Source organism: Protopterus annectens, chromosome 2.part1 (genome assembly GCF_019279795.1).
Source record: "Protopterus annectens isolate FY-2018-M chromosome 2.part1, PAN1.0, whole genome shotgun sequence".
Taxonomy (NCBI): Eukaryota; Metazoa; Chordata; order Ceratodontiformes; family Protopteridae; genus Protopterus; species Protopterus annectens.
Genome location: NC_056729.1, coordinates 1,259,607,272 through 1,259,633,542, shown reverse-complemented (window position 1 = coordinate 1,259,633,542; position 26,271 = coordinate 1,259,607,272). Strand labels below are relative to the sequence as shown.

General features: G+C 41.6%; 1 protein-coding gene across 2 annotated transcripts in view; it reads right to left on the bottom strand.

Annotated features, from left to right (window-relative positions):
* Window positions 1-26,271, bottom strand: part of FNDC4 (fibronectin type III domain containing 4) — a 1,069,876-nt gene that overhangs the window by 499,132 nt on the left and 544,473 nt on the right. For both annotated transcript variants that reach the window (XM_044062790.1, XM_044062789.1), the window contains exon 3: window positions 1,069-1,273. In XM_044062790.1, the coding sequence (XP_043918725.1) occupies window positions 1,069-1,273 (205 nt within the window). The remainder of the gene's footprint in view (window positions 1-1,068; window positions 1,274-26,271) is intronic.

The following is a 26,271-nucleotide window of genomic DNA, read 5'->3' as shown; positions in this document are numbered from 1 at the left end:
TGTGTTTCTTAGGATTGTATTTAGTCATGAAATCCATCACTGCACAGAAGTAAGTTGCACATCCCTCACCCATCCCTCCCCAGTTCTCCCCGCCTTCCATTGTAAAAAATGATCTAAGGTAATCTGTGCTTTCATTAAGTATGTAACAACTCTCTATATTAATTTTTTTTGGATTAGAATTCAAAAGATAATTATGGCTGGTGCATAAGGGTTTGCACTTGTTCTAAATCGTGAGGTGGCAAGTTTTGATTGAGATAGAATTTACCTCTGATAATTAGTTCAGTACATGCCTTCCATCTTTTTTTTTTTCCTTGTAGGGGCTCATCACCAATGTGTGTACACAAATAACCCACACCACTTTTGACTGAGTTTGGCATGTCTAAAATCTGGATGAATATGCAGGTCCACTCATATTAGACAGTGCCCTGGTGAACATGCAGTATAGACAGCTTCTGAAGTAGAACAAGTGTATAATAGGACTAAGTCAGTTATGTGGTTTCAGATGGGACTCCACAACTCATGACATGTACAGTCTTGCCACAGACAATATGAACTGATAGCTGTCACTCACTATCATCAAGCCTATAACTCCATATCTGTACTTCTTTTGGTATTGTACTTGCATATATAACAGTTGTATTGAACTGTACCCTCCATAGCCCTAGAAAAGTAGATTTCAATTGCAAAAGTAGCTGTTTTCACAAAAGTGTGACATTATGATGCATAACTGTGTGACTTGCTGGGTATAATGCAAACAGCTGGATTCTGGGTCACCTTTAAGAAAAGTGTATTCTTTTGATCTATTGTTTTTTTCCATGTAGCAACAGCCTTAATGATCACCATGAACAGTTTATGAAGCTTGACTTTTGCCTAGTTGTTTTTTTTTTTTTATTACCGAATATTACAGGAATTAACATTACATGAAAATGTTTAACAACATTTGTGATCATTTATGACAGTATTTGCAGTATGTTCCTCTTAAATCTTAGGCATTGTAGAAGAGCATTTTATTCTTTGATTTCAGACAAAGACAGGCAGAAAGCAGTAGGAGATGTTATAACCACTTACCTTGGTTTGAACTGTTGGAAGGGAAGCGGTCAGTATCTTTAAGTGTGCGAAAATGGACTCGCTTGCTGGATTGGCTTTCTCCATGCACTCCAATGGTCTGAACCTGGATGATATAATCTGTGTCTTGTTGCAAATCCCACAGTACACAGGCTCTGTTGGTTGTGTTTACTTCCCGAATGAATCTCTGTACATGAGCATCTTGCTTCTAATATGTGGTTCACAAAGTAAGAAAACAGAATACAAGTTTACAGTCAGATGGTACTGTTCCTCCCTGAATACAAAACTGAAAAAAGTCTTATTTTTCAGAATTTGCTATGAAATGTCCATTGTTCATTATGCTCAGAAATTTAACCATGTATTCGTTGTACAATTTATTTTTTACCTACTTGTTGTCTGGGTATGTCTACTGGAAGAAATAAAAATGTCTCTTTTAAGGAGTGATCTAAAAACACTGCTTAGTTAAGTGACTTTCTCAGAGTCACACAGTAGGCAAATGAAGGAGGAGTGAATCAAAGCCTGTACTCTGGGCACAGGGAGCAGCTCGTTAACAGTTCAGATCACTAGCCCTCTTACTGCCAGAATGCCCTCTGCACTAAATGCCAAACAATATAGCACTACAAGCATCTGCACATTATCTTATCTGGCTGTGAAAAATAACATACTGCAAAGGCAGAAAATGATATCAATTTTAAATGAAAAGATAAATCATTTGTCTAAAATGACTCTTACTCTATGAAAACATGCTTCACAGACTGATAAGTTCTGCCTAGTAACATAAATATATTCATTCTCTAAATACTGATTATGTAAACATTCAGTTAGTGACAGAAAATTAATATAAAATGAGAGGAAACTGATATTTCCTATTTTTTTATTTATTTGTTTATTTACTTATTTACTTACTTAATTCTGCTTTGTTAACAGGATTAAGCCCAGTAGACCTATGGCCTATTCTTAAAGGAGATTTAATGATGAATTTTCATACCGACTAGGGAAAATATGGTCAGGGCACTGGGAAATTCACTCACTTTTCTTCTAGGTGGCACCAGAGGGTCAATGCTAGAAGGGGGGTGTCAAACATAAACTTGATAGAAGTTTCTTTGTCTGCAATACCTGGTGATATTGTGAAAATGGAGGAACGGAGGAAAACGCAATCAGACAATGTAGTGGCAGAAGGCAATATGGAGGGTAATCAGTTGCTGCAGCTAATAGTTAATAATCAGAAAAATGATGACTCTGCAAATTTGTGGGGAAAAGTAATGGATAGTTGTGCAGAACCCTCTCAGACTCCCACCAGTAATGGGGATTAGAAAAAATGTCAACAGTGTACAGGTGCAAGAGGAATTGTGTGGAATGCATGGTTGGTTTTATGGAATAGAAACAACGGCAGAGCTGCAGATGCAGAGGGTTGAGACCATATAATGTTCTTACACAATAGCTGCTGCACTGCATGTGAAAATATTGCAAGTGAGAAGAGGGAAATCCTGAAACTGAGAGAAAGAACGAAACATGTAGTAGGGATCAACTCAAAACATGGGCAGCCATGAAGAGTTAAATGGTTTGGTACACTAGTAAAACCTTTTTAGGATATACAGTGAATGATATCAGAGCACACAGACATACATGAAGTGACTCTTGAAAATGATTCCTATTCAGAGGACTTTACTACTGACTGTAATTTAAAAAAAAAATTTCCCTAGAAAGATCTTGTTTGCTTAACCTGAAAAGAAACTGGTAACTTAGTTGACAACAATGGAGTTTACAGAGCACAAGCTTTTATTATTACTAGTATTATTGTTATTATTATTATTACTATTATTTATATTAAACTGTTTGCACCATTGAGTACATGCTGGATAAGCACATGATTTGGAAGGAAGTCTGGGAAGTGTGGTCACTATCTGTTAAGGAGAGAAATAAGTACATCTACCCAATGCTGCAATGGTTAATAAAAATGACAGGGACATTAAAGTACTGACATCAGCAAGTTCTTCTTTTTTTTTTTTTTTATGGAGCCTGATATATCACATCTTTGAGGACAGAATGAAAGTGCACCCAGTGTGGAATTATGGGCATTTTATTAGGAACTGGAAACTGTTTTAAAAAGTCTGCAATCTGGAGGAATGTTTAATGCTTGAATGTGATCTAAGTGATGTGAAAAGTCAAAACTATTGAAGTCTCTAATGAGAATATTAAAATACATGAAAATATTAAAGATGTTGCTATATTCAAAGGAATCATAGAAACTTCAGGGCTACTGAGCCTTATAACTGTTATACTTTGCCACTTCCCACACTAGACTATGCCCCGCCCCATATGATCGTCAAGCCTGGGATGAATTTATGTATGCCCATCCGATTATCTAGGTCCCATTTGAATGAAGGTACTACATCACACTGTTTTACCTGCAGAGGAGTTTTTTTCAGAGGTGAGAGAGACACTGAATGATGGATTGCTCTCTCTACCTTGTTTCTTGATCTGCTGAATCAGGTTTAGATACCTTGTTCTGGTATTTTTATAAAGGTTTGATTTATGAAGGTACAAGATCGTGGACTATTAGGTCCCTGATTGTTTAGACAGCAAGGCATAGGTCTCCACTGAGGAGCCTATAAGACACAGAAAAGAGACTTAGTGGTTCTAGTCTTTTCAGGTAGCTTAGAAATCTTAAGCCTATCATTCTCTTTGTTAGGAACCATTGTTTTTTTCCCAGCTGTTTGATTTGTCTATTGAGATGTATCCTAAAGGATGCATTGTGTTCTATAATGGGTCTGATCAGTACTGAATACAAGAGAGAGAGGACAATAATATATTTTAAGCTGAATGATATTCCCTTGGCAATTAGCTGTACAAAACAGAAGGGCTTCCTGGCAACCATTGCAACATGATGATTGAAGGAGGGAATTGTTTTTATTTTACCTAGAGTGTTGTTTAGCTTGCTTGCTGTATCCTGCCTGAATATTGCTGATCTCTGTTTGCATTTTATTTTGAATTGAAGTTTTTCATTTAATGTTTGATTACATCTATTTTTTATCTTTTTCTTATATTACATGTATTTTAAGTTTTCTGCTCTGCTGGAGTTTTAAGAGGCCTTGGGAAGGATCAATTAGAAAAGTTAGCCAAGAATTCCTTTGCAAACAGTGAATAACATCATTTAATTAGTGGGAGGAGCTGAGAAATAGCATTCCACATTTAGCTTGAATTAATTGGAGGCATCTCTGTTTAGCTGGAGTGCTTGTTTGGCTTGCTTGCTGTACTCTGAATATTGCTGATCTCTGCATTTTGTTGTGAATTGAAGTTTTTCATTTAAGGTTTGGTTACTTCTATGTTTTATCTTTTTCTTATATTACATTTGTTTTAGGTTTTCTGTTCTATTGGACTTTTAAGAGGTCTTAGCTAGGGTCACTTAGAAAAGTTAGCAAAGAATTCCTTTGCAAACAGTGAATAACATTAGTTAATTAATGGGAGGAGCTGAGAAATATCATTCCTCATTTAGCTTGAATTATTTGGACGCATCTCTGTTTAGCTGGAGTGCTTGTTGGGCTTGCTTGCTTTACTCTGCCTGAATATTGCTGATGTCTGTCTGCATTTTATTTTTCTCAACCAGCCACCCAATCCAAGTGTTGTATTATTAAACTTGGTAGCTTTTGAGTTGCCCATCCCTACTATAAATCTGATTTTCAACACTCCTCCCAGTCCCATCTCATTAGCTCATTCTACTGAGTACAGAGAGATCAGTTGGGAAGGCCAATCCCTTAGTTGCTCAAACCTGAATTATCTTCTGTTTCCTCCCTTCCCACTTAACTTAAAAAAAAAAAACAAAATTGGTCTTTATTCAGCTGCTTTGAAGTTACAGATCTGGTTTGACAACTTCCCTGACCTACATTATTCTAACATGCCAGAGGCTGTTCACCATGGAGACCTGCTGTGGATATAAGTATGGCCTGGCATGAGACTTACAACCGCTCCCCTGGATTTTCAAGGGCTGGTGAGAACTCAACTGATGCTGCTGGAACAGCGACGCTTTCCAGAGCACAGAACCCTCTCTTAAGGTGAACCCATTCCAGGGCACCCTGCCCTTTTCAAAGAAAAGAGATCTCTCCCAGGGGACCCTGCTTGCTTCCCCAGGATCATTTGTGTCATTGCACTGGACACCATGAGGGGCCCATCTCTGCCGCTTTAGATTCAGGGATTGGAACCAGTCTCCCTTTCGACTGGCTGAGGGCGATGGAGGCCATTACCCATCCCTTTAGAAAGGCGCTCAACTGTCTCTCAGGAAAGGCTGACACATGTTCAACTGCTGTTCACATGGAACCCTACTCCACTTTGGCCTTCAAAGCTCTCATTTAAATATTTGCTGCTACTACCAAAATCTTCTCTCATGGCAGCTCCATCTGGGCCCTCACCCTGGGCTTCAGTGTCACTGCTGTGGCCCTCCTGCTTGTCACAGTATAGCCCCCTTGGCTCACAGCTCTGAAAATGCACGGATATGGGTCGGATGCTCCAGCTCTATCTATTTTCAGGGCTAGTTGATTTGGCAGGTGAATTGTTACACACTCTTTAACAGATTTCAACTTCTGTGGCCACCGACCTGCTGTCTATATCAACCAAAATCTTTTCTTGGGTCTGATGAGTGTTGGCATTGGACAACTTAACCTTGCATTTTGTTCATCCTACAGCACCAGTCCTGCTTACCAAAAGTGTCCCACTAGGTTCTCAGATTCCATGCCTGGCTCCAAGCCAGTGAGTCATGCTTCTTACCCCTTTAAAGTATGAGAATGGGTTGAGATCATTTCCACACCAAGACCTCTAATCATTCGTTATAACAGATAAAACTGTGTCTGCCAAGCATCATCTATCCTGAGGGAAACTTCAGAATGAACCAGCTACTAGATGGTCCGATTAGTCTTTTACCCCTATACCCAGGTCAGATGACCATTTTTCATGTTAGGACAAATGGCTTTGCCCTGCCCAGGCATAGTTCATTATCTTTTGAGTCCCACTAAGTACACTCACACTCCACCTTCCTGAAGGGATGGGAGAGACAGGCTGGTGGTGCACCCTCTCATGTGAAGTGGGGATTCTGCCTCGTCCAGCGCACGCTGGCCTTCACTTGCATTATCCTCTGGGGTCTCCTGCCAACCCTTGGACTCATGCACCTATTAGACTCCTTGGTTTATATTTCAAGATGGGATGGGTGGGACACCAACTTCACATCAGACTCCAAGCACCTAAGATGACCTCACTGGTCCGGTGGGAGGACATGGTTGGGCCACAAGGAGGACAGTCTGGCCCAGTAGACAGCCTTGCCAGGAACTTCAGGCCCCCACCACAAGGGCTGTGGAGTGTGCAGTGATGGTCATCTCCCATGACCCCAGGGCATGGCAAGAGCTGATGTTTCAGCCTGGAATACTCACCTCCAGGGAGGGGAGTGATCTTCCACACAGCCTTCCTGGCTAACTCAGAGTCAGTTGTGGAACACCACTGCAGAAGAAGTGCACTGAACAGAGGCTGGCATACTTAAGGTTGGTCCCCCACCCCCTGGAGAGGGAGGGAGATCAGCCTACCCAGGTGGCCAATGTGGCCACCGAGTTGAATCCTCTTGATGGACTGTGCAGACTCTATCCATTTACCTCTGAAAGATTTCACTTCCTCTTGAACTCTCTCTTCAAGATTTTTTTTAACTTTCCCTTAAGGTACTTGTCCACTATCGGTTTGGTGCCATTGTGTAGCCTTAAGATGGTGTTTACCACACGCTTTGGGTTGCATTCACAAACAACCCAACTCGAGAAAGACCTGATTCCAGTGTATAGGAAGCCACAACCAGCCTCACACCATCCACGGGCTAAGCCTTGATCACAAGTGCTTGACCTCCCTGTGTGGTGCCGGAGAGACAGACTTCCCTGTGCCACATTTCCCTGTGCCTGTCACCTGACTGGGGATTTGGAGCTGGGCTCTTCCCTCTTCACTCACCAATACTGAGGTAATCCTGCTTAGTTTCTTTTCCTCCACTTAGTAATATGCTTAAATTCAGCATGTCACCTTATCTGATCTGAGGTCACATTCTGAGCATGGTCACAGGGGTTAGTGGTGGCAGGGGGGTCGCAGGGATAGACGGACAAGTCACCTCTCTCCTGACCTGCACCTGCTCCCCCCACCAGGCATAGGTGGGCCATTGCCACCCTGGCTCATGGGAACTGGTTATGCTGACATTGAGCCATGTCCCCCAGGAGGGCAGCTGAGTGCAGGTACCACCAACAGCCTTTTGGGGTTGGACCGGACGAGTGCCATCGCCCTCCCATTTATGAAGTGAGTGGGCTCCTAGCTCAGGCACTTGGGGAGACTCCTCTCCTCTGTCCACATTTCTCCCTGGGGGGATGGGGGCCTCAATGGGCTCCCTCAACACCTTGGCCATGCCCCCACCAGGGGAACACCTCCAACTGTGATGGAAGGCATGATAACCCTCAGACAGGTGTAGCTATTGGAGTAACCCGGGGTCACATTCAAAGTGTCAGTGATCAAGGTGTCCTACAATTCACATTAGTTCTTGCAGCTAGCTGCATTCTTCATTGATGCAGGAGCTGAGTGAGCCACTGCTCAGAGTCATAATGGTCTTCTCCATCACTGTTGGCACAACTGCCAATGTGTTGTCACAGTGTGAGAAGAGCCGACAAGGTTTTATTGTATTGTCACTGGCACTCGGACTGGGGTTACTGACCCTGCACCACTGGACTGCGGGGGCTTTCTACAGAAGAGGGGATGGCCTTGCTGTCCTTCCATGACTTCAGAACAACACCCTGCAGGCAACAGGGCATCCTTCTCAGGTAGGCACATCTGCCAGAAAAGGGAGAGTATGCCAGTGAGTGACCCAGGGGAGTCCACGCACAGCAGGGGGTAGGGCATGGTGTCCCCTACTGGGATGGATCCCTCTCCACAGGGGAGGGTCATCACCTCCAGGGTGTGTGGTGGACGCTGCTACCACCCAGGTACCCCCTCTGAGGCTGTCCCCTTGGGGGAGTGGAGGAGCACCTGGTGCAGCTTGGCCACCCACCTCGTGGAAGACCCCCTTCCTCAGTGGTAGGTGAGGGGGAAAGACACTATGCTGCTTTTGACTCCCTCCGGGAGTCACAGGCTCAGTCCTGCTAGCCACCACTGGGAGGGTGAAGACAGAGAGGGGTGGGACAGTGGACCAAGGAGAGGTGGTCCCCAGGGACAGCACCATCCAGGACACTCCACATTAATTATCCTTCCACAAGTTCACCTACAGAAACTTTGTTACAACTTTTAGTTCCTCTAGATAGTCAACTTTGATCGTCTTCTCATCACACAGCCGGGGTCTTTACCAACTCCAGCGGGGCCAATCTTAGGCCTTCACTAAACCATCCATTTGGTAGTGCCTGGTGGTGTGTATAAAGGGCATGAACTTAATCAATGTGAGCTTATGACCTGCACTTACTGGGAGTTCCTCGGTTGTGGGGAATAATTGCATTCTCCATTCCCTATCATGAATGGGGTTCAGCAGACTCCCTGGACCTGTTGTCCAAGGGTATGCACACAGTGAGCCATTCAGCATAGCATGCATGCAGCCCCAGACATCTAAGGGCATCAAAGGCATGTTATTGCTCAAACTCTTGTGGCTGAAAGCCACTTGTATCTCTAAGAAGTTGGAGATGACCACACAGGGCTGCATAACTAGTTCGCATGGCAGAGTCTAGTTCGTTATCGGAATTAACCAGACAAATTGCTCCACCAACTAAGACTGGCCATGCACCACCACCCACAAAATTAAGAAAAAGCTGTCAATCTGTCAATCATTCTTGTGTCCAAAGCGGGTGAGGTTTCCCATGTTGAGTCAAATTAAGCCACTTTCTACCTCTCTCTCCCTTTTGTATTTCCGTCCCAGATGGGGGCATGGTCCAGACCCTCCCTCACAGGAGTTGGAGCCCTCCTGGCCCAGCCACTTTCTGCCACTCACTCTCTTCCAGACTTCTGTTAGGACAGACCCCCTCTGGGCCTCCACTTGTACCAGTAGAGAGAGCTCCTTTCCTGGCCGAGGTCCCTGTCAGGCTCCCTCATGCTTCCATGTTTCCTGCAGGCTTCCTAATCATGCTTCCTTGTCAGACCCCCTTCATGCTTCCATGTTTCCTGCAGGCTTCCTAATCATGCCAGATCACAACTGCCTTAGATCCTGTCAGGTGAACTTCCCTCCAATCCTGCTCAGCCTGGTAGAACTATGCTCGTCCCCAGACAGGCTCTCATCTGGATTTCTGTCATGCCTATTCTCCCCTCCACCATGCACCTAGAGCTTTCAAACTCACAAGGAGATGGCCCTGGGACCCTGCATCTCAGAACCCCTAGCAGCACACCTCTATCTCTCTCCTCTGTGGTGTGAGGCTTCAACAAATGAATGTCAATTCAAGTCCCCCTGGTTTAGGGTCCCTTGCCTCAAGGGTAGTGCCATTGGCAGAGTGGCAACCCCTACATGCCAGGAGAAGAATGGGAGGCCAACCCAGCTCCCTTGGCTGGTTCCAGGTCAAATACACCATCACGGCCCTATCCCCACTTTCATGGGGCCCAACAGAGAAGTTCCCTCTGCCACTGAGGGTCAACTCCATCCTTGTGAAGACTTCTGAGCCCCCCTTCTTTCTTTCTCCTCCACAGCATCATGGGGGACTTTGTCAATTTTGGGGACTGCCCTCTGATTCGGCACAAGGCCAGACATCCTCTGCCTAAGTGGTAGCCCTCCCAGTCCAGCCACTTTGCACCTCTCTCTCTCTCTCTTCTGGACTTCTGTCCTGGAGGGGACATGGTACAGACCCTTCCTCACCCATGTAAAATCCCTCCCAGCCCAGCCACATTCTGCTGCTCTCTCCCTTCTGGACTTTTGTCCCAGATGGGGCCATGGTCCAGATCACCCTCACTCAGGTGGGAGGTCTCCCTGCCCAGGCACTTTCCATCGCTCTCTCCCTTCTGCACTTCTGTCGGGACAGACCCCCCTTTGGGCCTTTACTTGTACCAGCTGAGAGAGATCCTTTCCTTGCTAAGGTTCCTGTCAGGGTCCCTCACATGTCCATGTTTCCTGCAGGCTGCCCAATCATGCTGGATCACAAGTGCCTCAGAGCCTATTGGGGGAACTGCCCTCCAATCCTACCCAGCCTGGTGGAACTCTTCTTGACCCCAGACAGGCTTTCATCCAGACTTCCGTCAGACCAGTTCTCCCTTCCACCATGCAACTAGTGCTTTCAAATTTACAGGGTAGATGGCCCTGGGACCCTGCATCTCTGAAACCCTGACAGCACACCTGTGTCTCTCTCCTCTGTGGTGCAAGGGTTTAATGAATGAACACCACTTTGAGCCCCCTGGTTCATGGCCCCTTGCCTCCAGGGTGGCTCTGTTGCAGAGTGGTGTCACCCCCATGGCAGGAGAAGAATGGGAGGTCAACCTGACTCCTTCAGCAGACCCCAGGTCCAAGATGCCATGGCAGCCCTATCTCCACTTCCCTTGGGGTCGGAGGGATTGGATCACCGATCTGGCTTCCCTGGGTGGCCCTCAGCCCATCTGCACTGATTGCTGACTTCACCTGCTGGCCCCGGGTCTGAGACACCACTGCAGCCCTATTTCTGTTTCCCGGGATTTGCATCACAGATCTGGCTTCCTGGGGTGGCCTTCGATCTGTCCGTGTTGATCCCAAATTAACCTGGACATACAGTAAAAGGCAAAAAATATGGCAAGCTTATTCCCATAAATATAAAAACTCTCTTATCAATCTAAACAGGCAATTAAGAGGGCTAACTAGATCAAGCAAAGCCAACTTTGAGGTTAAAATAGCCACCCAGGTGAAAGATAACATAAGGCCTTCTTCAGCTTTGTCTGAAACCTCAAGGGCAGCACACAGCAATGTGCTGAACTGGTGTTAATGGTGCTAAATTCACCTGGTGATATAGTGAGCCTGTTAGCAGACAAATTCATTTCCAACTTTACCTTCCTCTTACCCCCCCCCCCCGACCATCTCCCCAGTAACAACCTCAAACATAACCCATTCAACTAGGAAACATGCACTGCCTGCACTCACTAAAGCCAATAACATGGCCCCAATGTGCCCTAATAACATTCTAAGATGGCTCCTGAATAGTCTAAAATATGACTTATCAGGACACCTGGAGTCAGTATTTAACTAGAACCTTAAAACAGGCTTTGTGCCATGTGAAAGGAGGACTGCACTGGTCATCCCCCTTCATCATCCCAGTTTGGCTTTGTCAAAGGAAGGTCATGCTTACTAAGACTGGTGAACTTCTTTGTAAAGCTCACTAAGGCAATAAATGTGGGGAAAAAAGTGCATACTGCCTACCTAGATCTTGCTCTACCATTTGGTACAATATTCAACTTGGGAATTGAGAAAAAACTTATGGAACTAGGTATAAAGCACTTATAACATGCTGGGAAGCTAGCTGTCTCACTGATAGGATCCAGGAGGTCAGAATCAGTGAGGCCACCTCCTCAAAGTGGCTGCTGACCAGTGGAGTCCTCCAAGTCTCTGTACTAGGCCCACTCTTCTATGACTTCTACTTCCCAGATGTCAGCAATGTCAAAGACCTCTGGTTAATGAGGTTTGCAGATTATTGCAAACTGGGAGCAGTCACTGAAGAACTCCAAGACAAGAACACCCTTTAGGAAGGTCTAACTCAGACAAATGTTTGGTGCTAAAGTGATGGCTTAAACCCAATACCAAAAAATGCATTATATTACCTTTTTGGAAGTTAGCCACCTGAGTAACTATGTCATCAATAAAACAACACTAAAACTTGACCTAGTCAGGGATCTGGGAACCCGTATAGATAACCTAGCCTTCAACCAACATGTGTCCAGTGTAATAAGAAAATCCTTCTATGCTGCTTAAATTATAAGCATGGGCATGGCATCTAGGTCTAGAGAAATCATCATATCTTTGTACTCAGCCCTCATCAGACTGATCATAAAATATAATACCATGTTTGGTATGTACCCGATCAGACACATGTAGCAAATGGAACGTCCATAAAGGGTTCTTACAAAAAGAATGCAATGTCCTATACAGATTGCCTCAAAACCCTGTCTCTTTACTCAGTATCATACAGACTTCTGAGAGGGGATATTTGCCTGGCATTCAAAGCATGCCTGGACCCTGTTTTTATGAATCTTTTGCATATCCACAAAACAAACAGTATCAGAACTAATAGATTCAAAGACTTAAATTAAGCTTGCAACATAAATAGAACATGTTGGAGAGAGAGATATGTTTCTCAAATAATTCCCATTCTCAGCAACAGTCTCCCCACCCATGTGAAGCAGAGTCCCTCCCTATCCATATTTAAGCGCAAGGTAGACTAATGGATGGGTAATCAGAAAGTCATCCTCAGTCTGGCACCTATGTCTCTGACAGGCAGTGGCAGTCAGTAAATCACGCCCTACATAAATCAATTTTGCGGGTTACATTTGAGCTGCATAGCTAGGCGCATACTGGCCATAATGGTCATTAGCCTAGTATACACCTAAGAACTTATGAACCTGTAACAGCCACAATACCATATTTTAACTTGCTGTTAAAAGACACATACATGGACCCTGACAAGCCATATTTTTGTTTGATTGCTTTCTTGTAATGACTGTGTGTTTTCATATGCTGCATGCCTTTTCGCTACCTTCCCAATAAAGACACTCATGTTCAATGCATATACAATGTAATGTCTGATTGACTGTGTAGAAAGACAAAAAAAATAGAACAATAATTTAAAATCTTCACTAATGGATGCATATTCATGATTCAGAAATTGGTTACTAATAGTGATTTGGCATAACTTCTTTACCAGGAACGGCCTTAGGTCAACTGGTGCCCTAGGCAAAAGGGCTCCATGGCGCCCCCCACCACAACACCCAGTGCCCCCATCTTGGTCTACCTACATTAAATAAATACTGGAAAAGTGCCCCTGCTAGAGCGGTGCCCTAGGCGGCCGCCTAGTTGGCCTATGTCTAAGGCTGGCTATGTCCTTTACATACTTTGTCCTTTTAACTTGCACTCCTATCTTTCAAAGGAATTTGTCAAATCTGCCTTGGGTATTGTGAGGAGATGCACCTTTTAAACTCCCCTAATATAACCATTCTCTGGAGGTCACCCCATTTGTGGGGAAGGAGAGGCACGAAAGCAAGTCCACAAATTTTTCCCCTGCTCATTACAATTAACCACTGCCTACACTCCCTCTCCTCAATATTAGACATGCCAATGACTGTTCTTCATAACTCATGCAATTGCCCTTTGTTTTCTTTCACAGCATGCCCCCTCCCTCATGCACACAGCCACTTATGGCAATCATTTCTGATGTGTGATTGCCAAAACTGGTGAAATAAGAGCTATAGTAATGTACTTCACTTGCCACTTTACATAGAAATAACAGCCACAGGGAACTACTTCACTTCACCTACAGGGCACATTCATTTTATTGAAGTTAATATAAGGGGTGAACAAAAAAATGTATGATGCTGTGGACATTGTGCACTGCTGCTACTGGCCACACATCTATTTGGATTCCTGCAGGAAAAGAAAAAATATCAACAGGGATGTATTTCAACTTGGAGCTTTCTGGCATCATGCTCTGTTCCCCACAACCCCCAATCAAGACACTGCAATGATTAATTGATTGTGATCATCCTAACTGTCCTTTGCTTTCATGCAGCAACTGCCCCCTCCCCAAGTTAAAAAAATGTCTAGTGATCATCTATAATTTCCAAGTGTGGTAAAAATGGTAGCCAGCGCAATGTACATCAAGTTCTTGCAGGATTAACCACTTTGTTTTGCCCTTTATACCCTTTACATACAGCTCACTCCTCCACACACACCAAAAAATAAAAATAAAATAAGCTGAGTCATGGCTCTCAACCTCTTTAGCATAGAATTCAGGTACAAAACTAAAAGTTAAGGGCTGGGAAACAAGTGTTCATAATTACTGACAAATAAGAAGCATTCTTTTTCTCGCATGAGCTTACACATAGCTAGAATAACAGGATTTACATAAGCATCTCTTCTTTTCAAGAATATGAAGTACGCAATGTAAAAGTCTTTCATTACGCACTCCTCACAGATTTACTGGAGAAGAAAAGTATAAGTTATAGCCAGCCCCAGCTACAATGTACTCGTACATGAAACCTACCGTTGTGCCCTCCCCATGAATGGAACAGTCCTTAGGAGAGACAGCAGTAAGACCCACCAAAAGAACTAATACAAAATAGATTTATTTTCTAACCTGTTTTAAGTATAAGACAACAATAATAAAGCAAGATGATGGACTACTGTCTTTCCAGAACTAAGATGATTGAACAAAATCTCTCAACATAGTCTCTTTTTCCCATGCTCAACAATTCTGGACAAAGCCAAAAAATAATGGGAGACAAAAATACACAATCGGGGACAATTTTTAAATATTACTATAATTCACTTAAAGGGTTAATAGAACATTGACATTAACAAGCTATAATAATAGAAAAACATTAACTAATTAACACCTATAATAAGTGAAACTCTACACCCATCAAAAAGCTCAACAAAAATCTAAAACTTACCATATTAAAATGATCATCTACAAAGACAAATTCCTTTTTTTTATTTTTATTTATTTTTTTACGTTTACTACTTTTGGCACAATCAACACGGGGAGACTCCTGTATACCTCTCAACTTCTTTCCTCAAGATTTCTGGACACAAAATGGGGGACAAAGTCAGGGACAATTTACTATTAACTATTACTCTCATTCACTTAAAAGGTTAATAGAACAGCAGATTTTGCATCAGCATGCATTTTTTGATGAATACAAAGTATGAAACTCTAATGACTAGCATCATTTACTTATATGTAATCTTCTGTGTTTTACCAGAAAAACAAGAACAGGGCAAAAAGAGTTAGAAGTTTTGCAAAATCAGGTACAGTTGAGAGATATTGCTACCTGTATATCTCTCAAGTTCTTTTCTCTAAGGTCTAGTATTATTGCTTTGTCTAAAATCCTCCTTATGATAAAATCAAACATTTTTGAGGGGCAGGAGAAAAAAAAAATGAGGAAAAAGTCAGGGACATTCTGCAAAAGTATGGATGAAAGTACATGGGTGTTTTCTGGAACAGTATATGAACTTTGATATATATTATGTAAGAAGATCGTATGTTATATTAATGGATACATGAGTCGATGAAGTGCTGTTTGACAATCCATACATTATGATACAGCCATTCATTCACTGCATAAAGGGATAACTTCCAAACAAAAAAGATAAATGCGTAGTTTGATTTTGCCTGCGTAAACAGCAAAAAGCATTTTTCTAAAAAATGGTATCTGAAAACCATTCCATAATGGGATTAAACGATGTGGGGTTATATGGCTGAAACTATACTGATTTGAAAAAGTAATTCTGTAAAATAAAATATAGCGTACATTATACCAGAAAAAAGCACTAATAAGCCGTATCCACCTCGAAGAAATATTTAATAGGTTTTCACAGCAAACACAGCAAACACAATGAATACACTAACGCTGATAACACTACCAGTTCATTTTTGTCTCACAACTTTATCAGAAAATGCTGACAATTAAAACCCCCTCCCCATTTATACACTTGAATATTAACAAAATTTAAAATCATGTGACATCAATAAAAGTTTTAACCCTTTCTTAAACAAAAAGTTAAAAACATCCCTGATGAATAAAAAGTTCCCCTTTTTTGTGTAAGGTAAAACATTTTCAAGAGGAGATCCTGCCTGCTGAACCTGGATGACTTCTTTGATGCAGTCACCAAGGCTGTGGATGAGGGTAAGACAGTGCATACAGCCTACTTCGACCTGGCCAAAACCTGCTAAGATGTTGGGCAATATAGTGAGGGATTCCAGTAAATCAAAGTAGTGAGTGTGCTTATCCTGGTTTATGGTGTGGGTGTGGTATGGTACTTTCCCAGTAGTTAATTGGACATGGAGTATTTCGAGAGAGTCATGGTGCTTGACAAGTCTGGATGTGTATTTAGTTTTAACGGAGATGGATACACCTTCACCTTGGTTCCCTCACACTCGTTTTTAGGTCTGAACATGTGAAAGGCATTGTAGCCTTGTACGGCCGGGGTGCCGTTAGTGGCCTTGAGCCATTTCTGGGTAACTGCACAGATGTCAGCATCCTCCAAGGTGAGAAGTGCTTCCAGGGAGTGCAGTTTCATGTTTAAACTCCTAGCATTAAGCAGCACGACCCTGAGCTTGTCTCAATTAGATTTTGTTACATTTGAAAATGTGCCATTTTGACATTGCCTAAAAAGGCACTATGTGGGAGGCAAGGGCTTTTGCCAGTATCCAAAAGCCTAGGGGGGACAGGTGCAGACCATCTCTAGTAAAGCAGCTAGGTCTATCTACCATATCCTCCCAAGCTGATAGATACTGGATCCCCATAGACTGACACCAGAAGCTGAACCCTTTGTTGAAAGTCAATCATTTTTTGTTTATATTGTAGCATCATCCTGGCTGAGCATAAGATACGTCTTAGGTCTAGGGACATACCTGTCTGGGACACATAAACAGAGTTCTGTCATGTCTCTCTTCATATAATCCAAAGAGGTACCATACATCTCAAGTCATTCACTCCAACATGGACTCTGACAGAATCATAATGGTACTTGTTGCTGAGTGACTTGAGTGTATCCATGATTTATCAGATCCTGGCACCTGATAGGCAGCTGACCTTGACCTTCTCCTTGTCCAGTCTGCTGAGGGGGACATGTGTGTGTCTCACTATGGATTCACCTATGACCAAGACATTTGATGTGTTTTGGCTTAGGGGCTTATTTGTTGAGACATGAATGTGTGTGTTGATTTGTGTAGTGCTTTCTTTATGCTTAGTGATGAGTGTGGGTGGTGTGTGTTTGGGAGGTCTCTATTCTTTTGGTAGGCTTTTAATGAGTACCTCCACTTATGTGAGTTTATGTGTTGTGACTGTATTTTGTGTGACAGGTGAGGTATGCGTGACAGGTGAAGCATGTGTGCTGACAACCTGTTTGATGTCTAATTTGTTTTTATGTGAGAGAATTGACTCCATTTCCACAGTGTATTTCCACCTCTCACATAGGGTGTCCATTGGCTTTAAGAGTAAATGGTTGTCAGAATACATGAAGCAATTGCTACATTGCCTCAAGATGTCCATATCAATCAGGCTGGTAGGAGAAATGATGGGAAACTGAGAATCCATTGTGACAGGATTTTTCTGGATGTGATATTTGGGAAGGAAGTGGGATAGCTGGATTTAATCACAAAGAGCAAATATTAAACAGCAATTCAATTAAATATAGTTAACAAGGTACAGTGCTGGCTTAAAATATACTTATTTTTCATTTTTTTTAGTGGATTCCTTGGATTTCAGTGCAGATGCACTCCAGACCTCTGGCTAAAGTTGCCAAAACATTTAGCAGCTCTGGTAAACTGAGTGCAAACCCAAGCAAATGGGAGGCTTATCTTCTTCTTTTGGCTGCTCCCATTAGGGGTCACCACAGCAGATCAATTGTTTCCATTTCTTCCTGTCCTCTGCATCTTGCTCTGTCACACCAACCACCTGCATGTCCACTCTCACCACATCCATAAACCTTATCTTAGGCCTTCCTCTTTTCCTGTTACCTGGCAGCTTCATCCTTAGCATCTTTTTCCCAATATACTCTGCATCCTTCCTCAGCACATGTCCAAACCAATGTAATCTTGCCTCTCTGGCTTTGTCTCCAAACCTTCCAACCTGGGCTGACCCTCTAATATACTTATTCCTAATCCTGTCCATCCTAGTCACACCCAGTGCAAATCTTAACATCTTCAACTCTGCCACGTCAAGCTCCGACTCCTGCCTTTTTGTCAATGCCACTGTCTCCAACCCATATAACATAGCTGGTCTCACTACCCTCTGTTAGACCTTCCCTTTCACTCTTACTGGTACTCGTCTGTCACAAATCACTCCTGACACTCTTCTCCACCCACTCCATCCTGCCTGTACTCTCTTCTTCACCTCTCTTCCACACTCACCATTACTCTGAACTGTTGATCCCAAGTATTTAAACATCCACCTTTGCCACCTCTACTCCCTGCATCCTCACCATTCCTCTATCCTCCCTCTCATTCACACACATATATTCTGTCTTAGTCCTGCTGACCTTCATTCCTCTTCTCAATGGGAGGCTTATATACAGGCAACTTTAAACAGTTTTAACACAACTACCAATGGAAAAGCAGCAAACTGAGCCTTTCTCCAACAATCCCCAACTCAGATGGGTCCTGAGCTACACACTACTGCCAAAAGAGTGCACGGAGGTCCTCTTAAAGTAAGATGGCTGGTTTAAGAGCACAGTGATACCAAGCAGTCTAGATTCAGCAGGTCTGAATCTAGCCTATGCTATATAAGGCAAGAAAACACAATTTCTGGATGGGAAGGAGTAAAAGGTCAAAGGGAGAGTGTTTATTAGTATACTGTTAAATGACCTGCAGTGGTACATCCCTCTGCACAAACTGGCAGCTCTTTGAGCAGTTGTGAACAATGGGAGACTATGGGGGTATTTCCTATAGACGATTTTGAACTGGGTCTTCCCATCCAGTCATCAAGACCTACCAGGTAGCCAAAACAGTCCTTTGTTTTATTCCATAGTTTAAGAAGACATTTAGTTGGGAAATGATCTCCCAGTGAGTGCTATTTATTTGTTGCAGTAGATCCACAGTGCACATGCTTGCACAGCACCTAGTTTTGGAAAAAAAAATAGGAAATGAAATAAGACTGAGACTTTCACGGCTTGAAGCACAGGGCCACATTGGAGCAGTCAGTAGGCTACTACATGTAATATATCTCCTATTTTCAATACATCTCATATGCATAACCATGTACAATGTGCACTGCGCATACCTTGCAACCTCTTAGCAATAGAGATCCAGACAAACCCTAGAATAATGGGGGTACAAAGGTCCAAAAATAGGAACAGATTTGAAATCTCGGTCTTATATACCTAGAAAGTTGCTAGAATAATAGGATTTCTGTTACCGTGCATTTTGTGAAGGACATGAAGTCTGACATTCAAATGTATGTCATTATTTAATTAATTCAGTTCTCACTGATTTACTAGAAATCCACAAATTTTATGAGGAGCAGTCCAAAAACAGGAGGCAAAGATCTGCACATTCTGTGAAAATCTGGACAGTGTGTGTGTGTGTGTGTGTGTGTGTGTGTGTGTGTGTGTGTGTGTGTGTGTGTGTGTGTGTGTGTGTGTGTGTGTGTGTGTGTGTGTGTGCATGAATGCATGCAGGTGAGCGGACATGTATGTGTGTGTGTCCATGTGTATGCATGTGCATTATGTTATACCATGCTATAAAATTAAAGGCCCTTCACACATAATATATTAGAGCAGTGATCATTTTGCAGAGTAGAAAATTACTTGACATTAATGCTAATCATCCAGCGTGAAAATGGGAAAATAAAATCATAATAAAAGGATGTAACTTTTTGTTTTAAGATTGAGAATCCATGCTGCATGCACCAAATCTTCAAAAATGCCAGTATTACTATGGAAACAAATTTGTGATGTTGTCCTCTATGGATAACACCACAGTGTCACCTATGGATGGTGCCATATTAGTTATGTACCGCTTAACACTGAAACTGTATGCAGATTTTTAGAAGAAATATATGTTTTTTAGGCATTTAAAAGAGATGATGAAAGCAGACTGGTAGATAAAATCTAGATTTATATCAAGCAGTCTGACCTTGTACATTTCTGATTTAAATGTGGTACAGTGGGGCATACTGCCATACCATTGAAAACCCATCTGCAATCTCAGCTGTTCTCTGGCTTCAATGAATGCAAACAGAATGTATTATGATGTGCTGTTAAGAATCACAGATGCTCACAGGAACTGATAAGCCTTTCCACATTAATAATATTTCAACTGAATTTGCACACCCTAATGTCTAGTTAAAATCTATGTAATTCCTCTCACGTTTGTATGGTGCATTTTATTGCTTACCACAACTGTGGATTTAACTCACATCTGCTGCTACCCTTAGGTTTAGTTCATGCAAATTACATGCAGCAACTATTACTGCAGAATCCCAGCATGCATGAATAACTTACTATTATCATAAATTCTTTTTCAGCTTTTATTTTTAGCCTGCTATTTTTGTTGTATTTCTTTTATGAAATCAAAACTTGTAATCATATAGTCATCTCTATAAGTTACTGGAAGGCTTAATTATGTGATGCCATGGCTATTTTATTTTCCAAATAAGTTATTTATTTAATAAATGTTTCCCATGCTAATGAAATGAAAGATGTGAGATTCTAGTGCCAAGTTGTCTGTGTGATTTTTTATTTTTTTTGACAATCCCACTAACATAGAACACAGAATGGAATCCTTAAAGTACTTACCTGGAAAACAAAAGTAAAAAAAAGAAATATTAATTGCATGAGAAAATAAAACAGACACCTTTCAATAAACTAAAAGGGTGTACTAATGTCTTTCTCATGTTTTCTGGATTTGTATTTTGCCTTTATCACAAATGAGTGCACTAAGCTTAAAGTACTGGCAACCAAGAAAGGCTATGGTAAAATTTTGTATGCTTTTGATGCATGATAAACACGTTATTGTAACACTGACAGTAACTAAGAAATGAATAAAGCTATTCCTGAGATTCAGAAAGGCTTACATCAAGTAAAAAACCTTAACATGGCTGCTTTAACATTCATGGTAAGTCTTTATTTGGCAGACTACTCTTCAATTGAGGCCTCTCACTCACTAGAGCCTCAACATAGGGGCAGTCCTTCCAACAGAGCTGTATACTAATGAGGCAATATGGGACAGTACCTAATGCTAATTAGCCATACACTTTCACTCTCCTAGAAATGCCAGTGACTCCTGATTATACCGTAGACAGATTCAGAGAATCAGTCAGCTGCATAAGTTATCACTGCTGCAGGAAAGCATTAACCCCATCAAAAGCTGGTGGTCACACTCCTATGATAGTAGTCATGGTGCAGGTAAATTCAGCAAAGATGTAAGTGCGAGGAATGTTTGTATGTTTGTCTGTGTGGACACCGATGTGTGTGTCTGTAGGAGCATGAATAAAGTTGGATTAATGTATTTGTGTGTGTGTATAGGGGCAATACCTTTGTCAACAAGATGCACAGGCTACCAAGGAAAACACTGCTGCCATTAGATGTGACAGTGCTGATGTTAAACAAGGGCAATTCAGAGATAACCTAGTGAGCCAAGGTCTTTCTCAGTATATCAGTAGCTATCACTGAATCACATTTTCTCATCATCATGTAAACTGACCAACATGCCTGAGATGGACAACTTACACAAGCAATGAGGATCTTTCTGAATTCCAAGGTATGAAAAATACCCCTTTGAACATACAGTATTATTGCTGATGAAGTGGTATTATAAAAATAACAAGCCTGTTCAAATAGCATAAATGCTCAGGGGATGGTTACTTTCTAGGGAGAACAACAAACGTGTGAATGTGTGTCTGCACAAGGAAGATTACAAACATCTGGTTCATAAACACATCATCAATGAATTCCATCACTCTGCCCATGTTAACTTTTGTATTCGGACCAGTAGGTGAATTGAGTATGTGCATTCTTGGAAACTTGTATAATTTATAATCAGATTTGTTTCAGCAGAAAGTACAGCAGTTCTGTACTTGAGAGGAAAGGTGAAAATGGCAGAAATGTCCATGTTCATCTTAGCAAAGTTATACCCCATTTTTTCAGTTATTCTACCAGTTACAGTTATAGTACTCGTCCTTTGCCCATAACAACTGCCACTTGTTTTAAACATGTGCACAATGTTCGTTTTTGCATATGTTGTCAGTATGGTGAGAGTTGCTGAACACATGGATAAGATAAGTACAATCTCCCAACCTTTAGGCATTGTCGTTTTACAGCTGAATATTACCCATTTTGCTATGACACCATTTCCCCTCTTTGTATACTTGGTTTTAACATATAAGAAAAGTTTAGTGTGTGTGTATATGATTGCGTGTATCTACATGCATGTGTGCATGAGTATGTATTGTGTGTGCTCATCCATGTGTGCGTGAGTCTGTATATGTGCGTGCTTGTGTGTATAGAAGTGGGCATGTGTGTATCTATGTGACTTTATGTACACCTTTCTGATTTATACTGTTTTTCATCATGTTACCTCTTAATGCTAGATTGTAAGACAAGTTACGTGTGGAGTACTGTCATACCAAACAGTTACTCCACACCCAAGTCCAAAAGTCATGGTTCTACCAGTCCCAATTCAGTGTATTTTATTGAGTACTGCCAGAAACCTACACCTGATTTCAAATGGTTACTTGGGTCACCTTGTTGAAACAATTCAATTTTGTACATTTGGGTGGCTCATTAATGTAGAAGGCTGAATCACTGGTGAACCCCCACTCAACTTAATGCATTTCTTGTTGAGGCAGAGTCTCCACCTGTTTGTGGAACCATGTACTAAAGACAGCACCTGCTGGGGACCATGACTCTGCCTCCCCCGCCAAGTCCATGGGCAAGCTCTGGTAGTGCGTACAATAGGTAATGAGAGTCATTAACTTACAATGTAATAGAATCTCATGATCTGTTTTCGGCATAGTGGGATTCCCTTCAATTCAATACCTCTGCATTGTGAGGTATTGAATTAGCTGACCTCAGTCAACATCATCCAGGTGGTTGGATTGCACAGTTTGGTACAATAAGAGCAGGGTTTGGAAATAGTTTGAACTTGTCACACCTGTATTTTGGAATCCAAGACTCAGTCTTTCTGTTGTAACCTTCATGATAGCACCTTGCATTGTTAAACACAAAATCTGGCAGTACTGATCTCTGACTCTGACTTAGCAGGACAGATAATCTTTACATTTTCAAACAGGAGGAACACAGTTTTGAAACAAATTAGTTGTTCAATTTATCTCTGCATAACATGGGTAGAAAATTTATGAAAACAATGGTGGCACACCCGGTCACATGAGTTATGACAAGAGGTTATCCACAGTGAAAGATCAAGTCCTGCTCCTTATTCAGAGATAGCAGACTATTTTTGTTTTCAGTCTCCTTCCTTCCCAGTCAAGACAGTGACAGTGAAGGCACAGTTAGCCATGGTGAGGCTCAAACATGTTCTATGTTGGCTTGGGCAGTACATAATTATAATGTTCATTAATACCTGAAATTAGCCAGGAAGGATCACGTAACGTATCTATGTAGATTTTGCATTGTTGTGGGTGGAAAATGGTTCTTTGCAGGCATTTGAATCATTGTTACATCATCATCATGTGCAGTTCATTCATTACATGTGATGATGATTAATACATCATCATCACATGCAGTTCATTCAATACTTGTGACTGAGTAGCCCACTGACTGCAAGATGGTATTCAAGGTTGTAAATATTTTGAAAAATGCAAACTTTCAATTCAGAATGCTGATCCTGAGTGACCACAATTTGTTCATAGTACAGGAGATTAAACTGCTACCATTGCATATTTTTCTGCTATCAATTTATCTTATGCAAAATTTCTACCCATTTTGTGCAGTTGTCCCATTTCCAGCTTACCTTTACAATTTGTAACATTTTGGACTAGACTACCAATCACTGGAGAGCTTAGGAACTGCTTCCCTGGAATAAACTTGGGAATAGTCACTCTGTTTTGCTCTATGTCAGAGAAGCAGCAGATGGACATTATTTTCTAGCCTTCTTAGAGATTGCCAATTACCAGAAAGCCTAAAAACTGCTTCTAAAAAGGCAGTTTGGGATTAGTGCAACGTCTTTGTTTCTGGGGACAGAATGACAGAGGGACATTGGCTCCTGCTACTTTCTGATTGAGCAGTATGCACTGGACTTCACTGAGTGGTCTGATTGCAGTTTGATGAGTACCTCTTCAGGATCTTTGTGCAGCTTGACTATCTTTTGTGTCCAGCTGCTGTAGGTTCTATCGATGATATCTACCCAAAAGGGTTGGCATAATGGTTAAGGTGTTTACCTTACAGACGCAGGGTGCAGGGTTTAATTCTCAATTGAGGTAAGTTACTAGACTTAAATTGGCCCACGAGAGCAGTTAGCCTATTACTAACCTATAAACTATAACAAGTATCCTGACCACAGCAACATATTGGTTAATACTATTACTCAGGAAGCAGCTTGGGGTAATTATTGCACCAACTAAAAGAAAAATACACTACTGAAGCAGGGAGATTATGTGCTACAATATTAATAGCAAAAATGTTTTGATTTGCATAGACTAAATTTCAAACCAGACTTATTAGAAAATACGTGAACTAATTGAATTAAGCTCTGGACACCTAGCTGGGGTTCTGAGAAAGGATCACACAGAATAACAGTTCTAAAGTTTTGGCTCCTTGCAAATTACAACCCTCCACATTGCTAGAATTTTTCAGTGCTCTGCTTAGTGGCTCAGTTGCCAAAATAAAACAAAACTGGAGACAAGGAGCAAGCCCACTGAGTTCTGTGTAAAAGAAGGAACGGGGAGGACACTGCATTGTTGGTTATTGGTGCAGCTGCTGGGCTTCTATACAAAGCCTGAATAGAGCATCGCAAGGGCTCTGGAAACTTAAAGAATTTCAATACCTTCCATAAATAATCCAATTCAATAATGCCTTTTTCAAATCCAACAGGAAGGCTACTCTTGGTTCGGGTACATTTTTTAGCCCTGCATATATAGACTGAGGGTCCTAACATGGTCAGTGCTAAATCTCCCTTTAATACTTCCTTATTGAGTTATGCATATCAAGTCCAGAAGTATAGGGTGTTAACTGCTGGTTAGAATGTATACCTTAACATTGGCATTAATTGGGAATAACAAAAATGAGTGATGAAGCAGAAGGTTGGTTAACTTTTCTATCCTTTTGAAAGGTGTAACATCAGCCAAATAAATAAGCCAAAAGGACATCTTCTAGAGCTTTACATGTTTCCACATGAAAATTATCTAGGCCTGGGGTCTTCTCTGAGAGGTTTGTTATAAAGCTTTCCTGATCTGTGAATCAATGAGTGGAAGAGCCAGAGTTGCAATATGTTGAGAAGAAAGGGTAGGCATGTTAACTTTATTTTGCAAATTTTTTTGCAGTAACAGCTATGTTCACCAAGTTCTTATTAGTGGCCCTATATGGTGCTGGGTAGAAATCCCTAAACAATGTATTAATGGCTACAGGAATGGTAACCATTCTACCCACTGTGCCATCTAACAGTTTCAAGATGGTGGTCTGAGATATTGTACTCTCTCCTGCATGATCAGTAATCTCAAAGGCCTATTGCCTGGGGACTGTGCTCTAGTTTTGAGGCACTGAAAGTATGGGTTTGCTTTATCATTTTCAACAGGTAGTAGCTTTTATGAATACTCTCTCATTCCCTAAACCATGTTTCATCCCAGTTTACATGTATTTGAGCTGACTGTTGAATACCTGTTTTTCTAGGTTCTTTATTTTTAGATCAAAGGATGCCATGAACTTGATGATGCATAGCCCTTTAAGTTCCAGCTTTAAGAAGTCCCACTATATCATTAACAGGAAGGAGCTCAGGGAATTCTTTTCTGAGAAAGGGAGAGAGAAGATACTTTCATAAATATGGCGCCAAATTTCCATGCTGGAAAATAAGTGGCTCTACCTGCACTGGAATTGCTATCAATGCAATTCCAAAAGGAGGACACTAAACTCCACTGTGTATATTACAGCTTCTCTGTACTTGGTCCCAAGCTATGGCAAGCACTCCCCTGAAGTCTGACAAACCCCTCTTAAAAGGCTTCCTACCCAGACAAAGCAGCTGCAAATGCAAAGACATAGGTCACATGAGTATAATGGTAGCATAACATTACTGCAAAATAAGTACAAGTATCTCATTTACCCACTACAGAGCATAGAAAATTATTTATTTACTTTTGTTTACCTGGATAGTCTGACTGGGTGGTAGCCCATTTTCAGTGGAGGCCCAGAGAGAAAAGCTCCAGTACAGATAAAATTAGTTGATACAAACAATTATACAGTGAACAATAACTGGAGTTTATACAATATGTAGAGTATTTACAGAACAAAGAAATTTTACACACAGTAATATCTGGAAGCTTTTACAAAAGCACAGAACTATATTTAGGTTTTACAAGATTACAGAAGTAGAGAGAAGCTAGTAGGTGAGTATT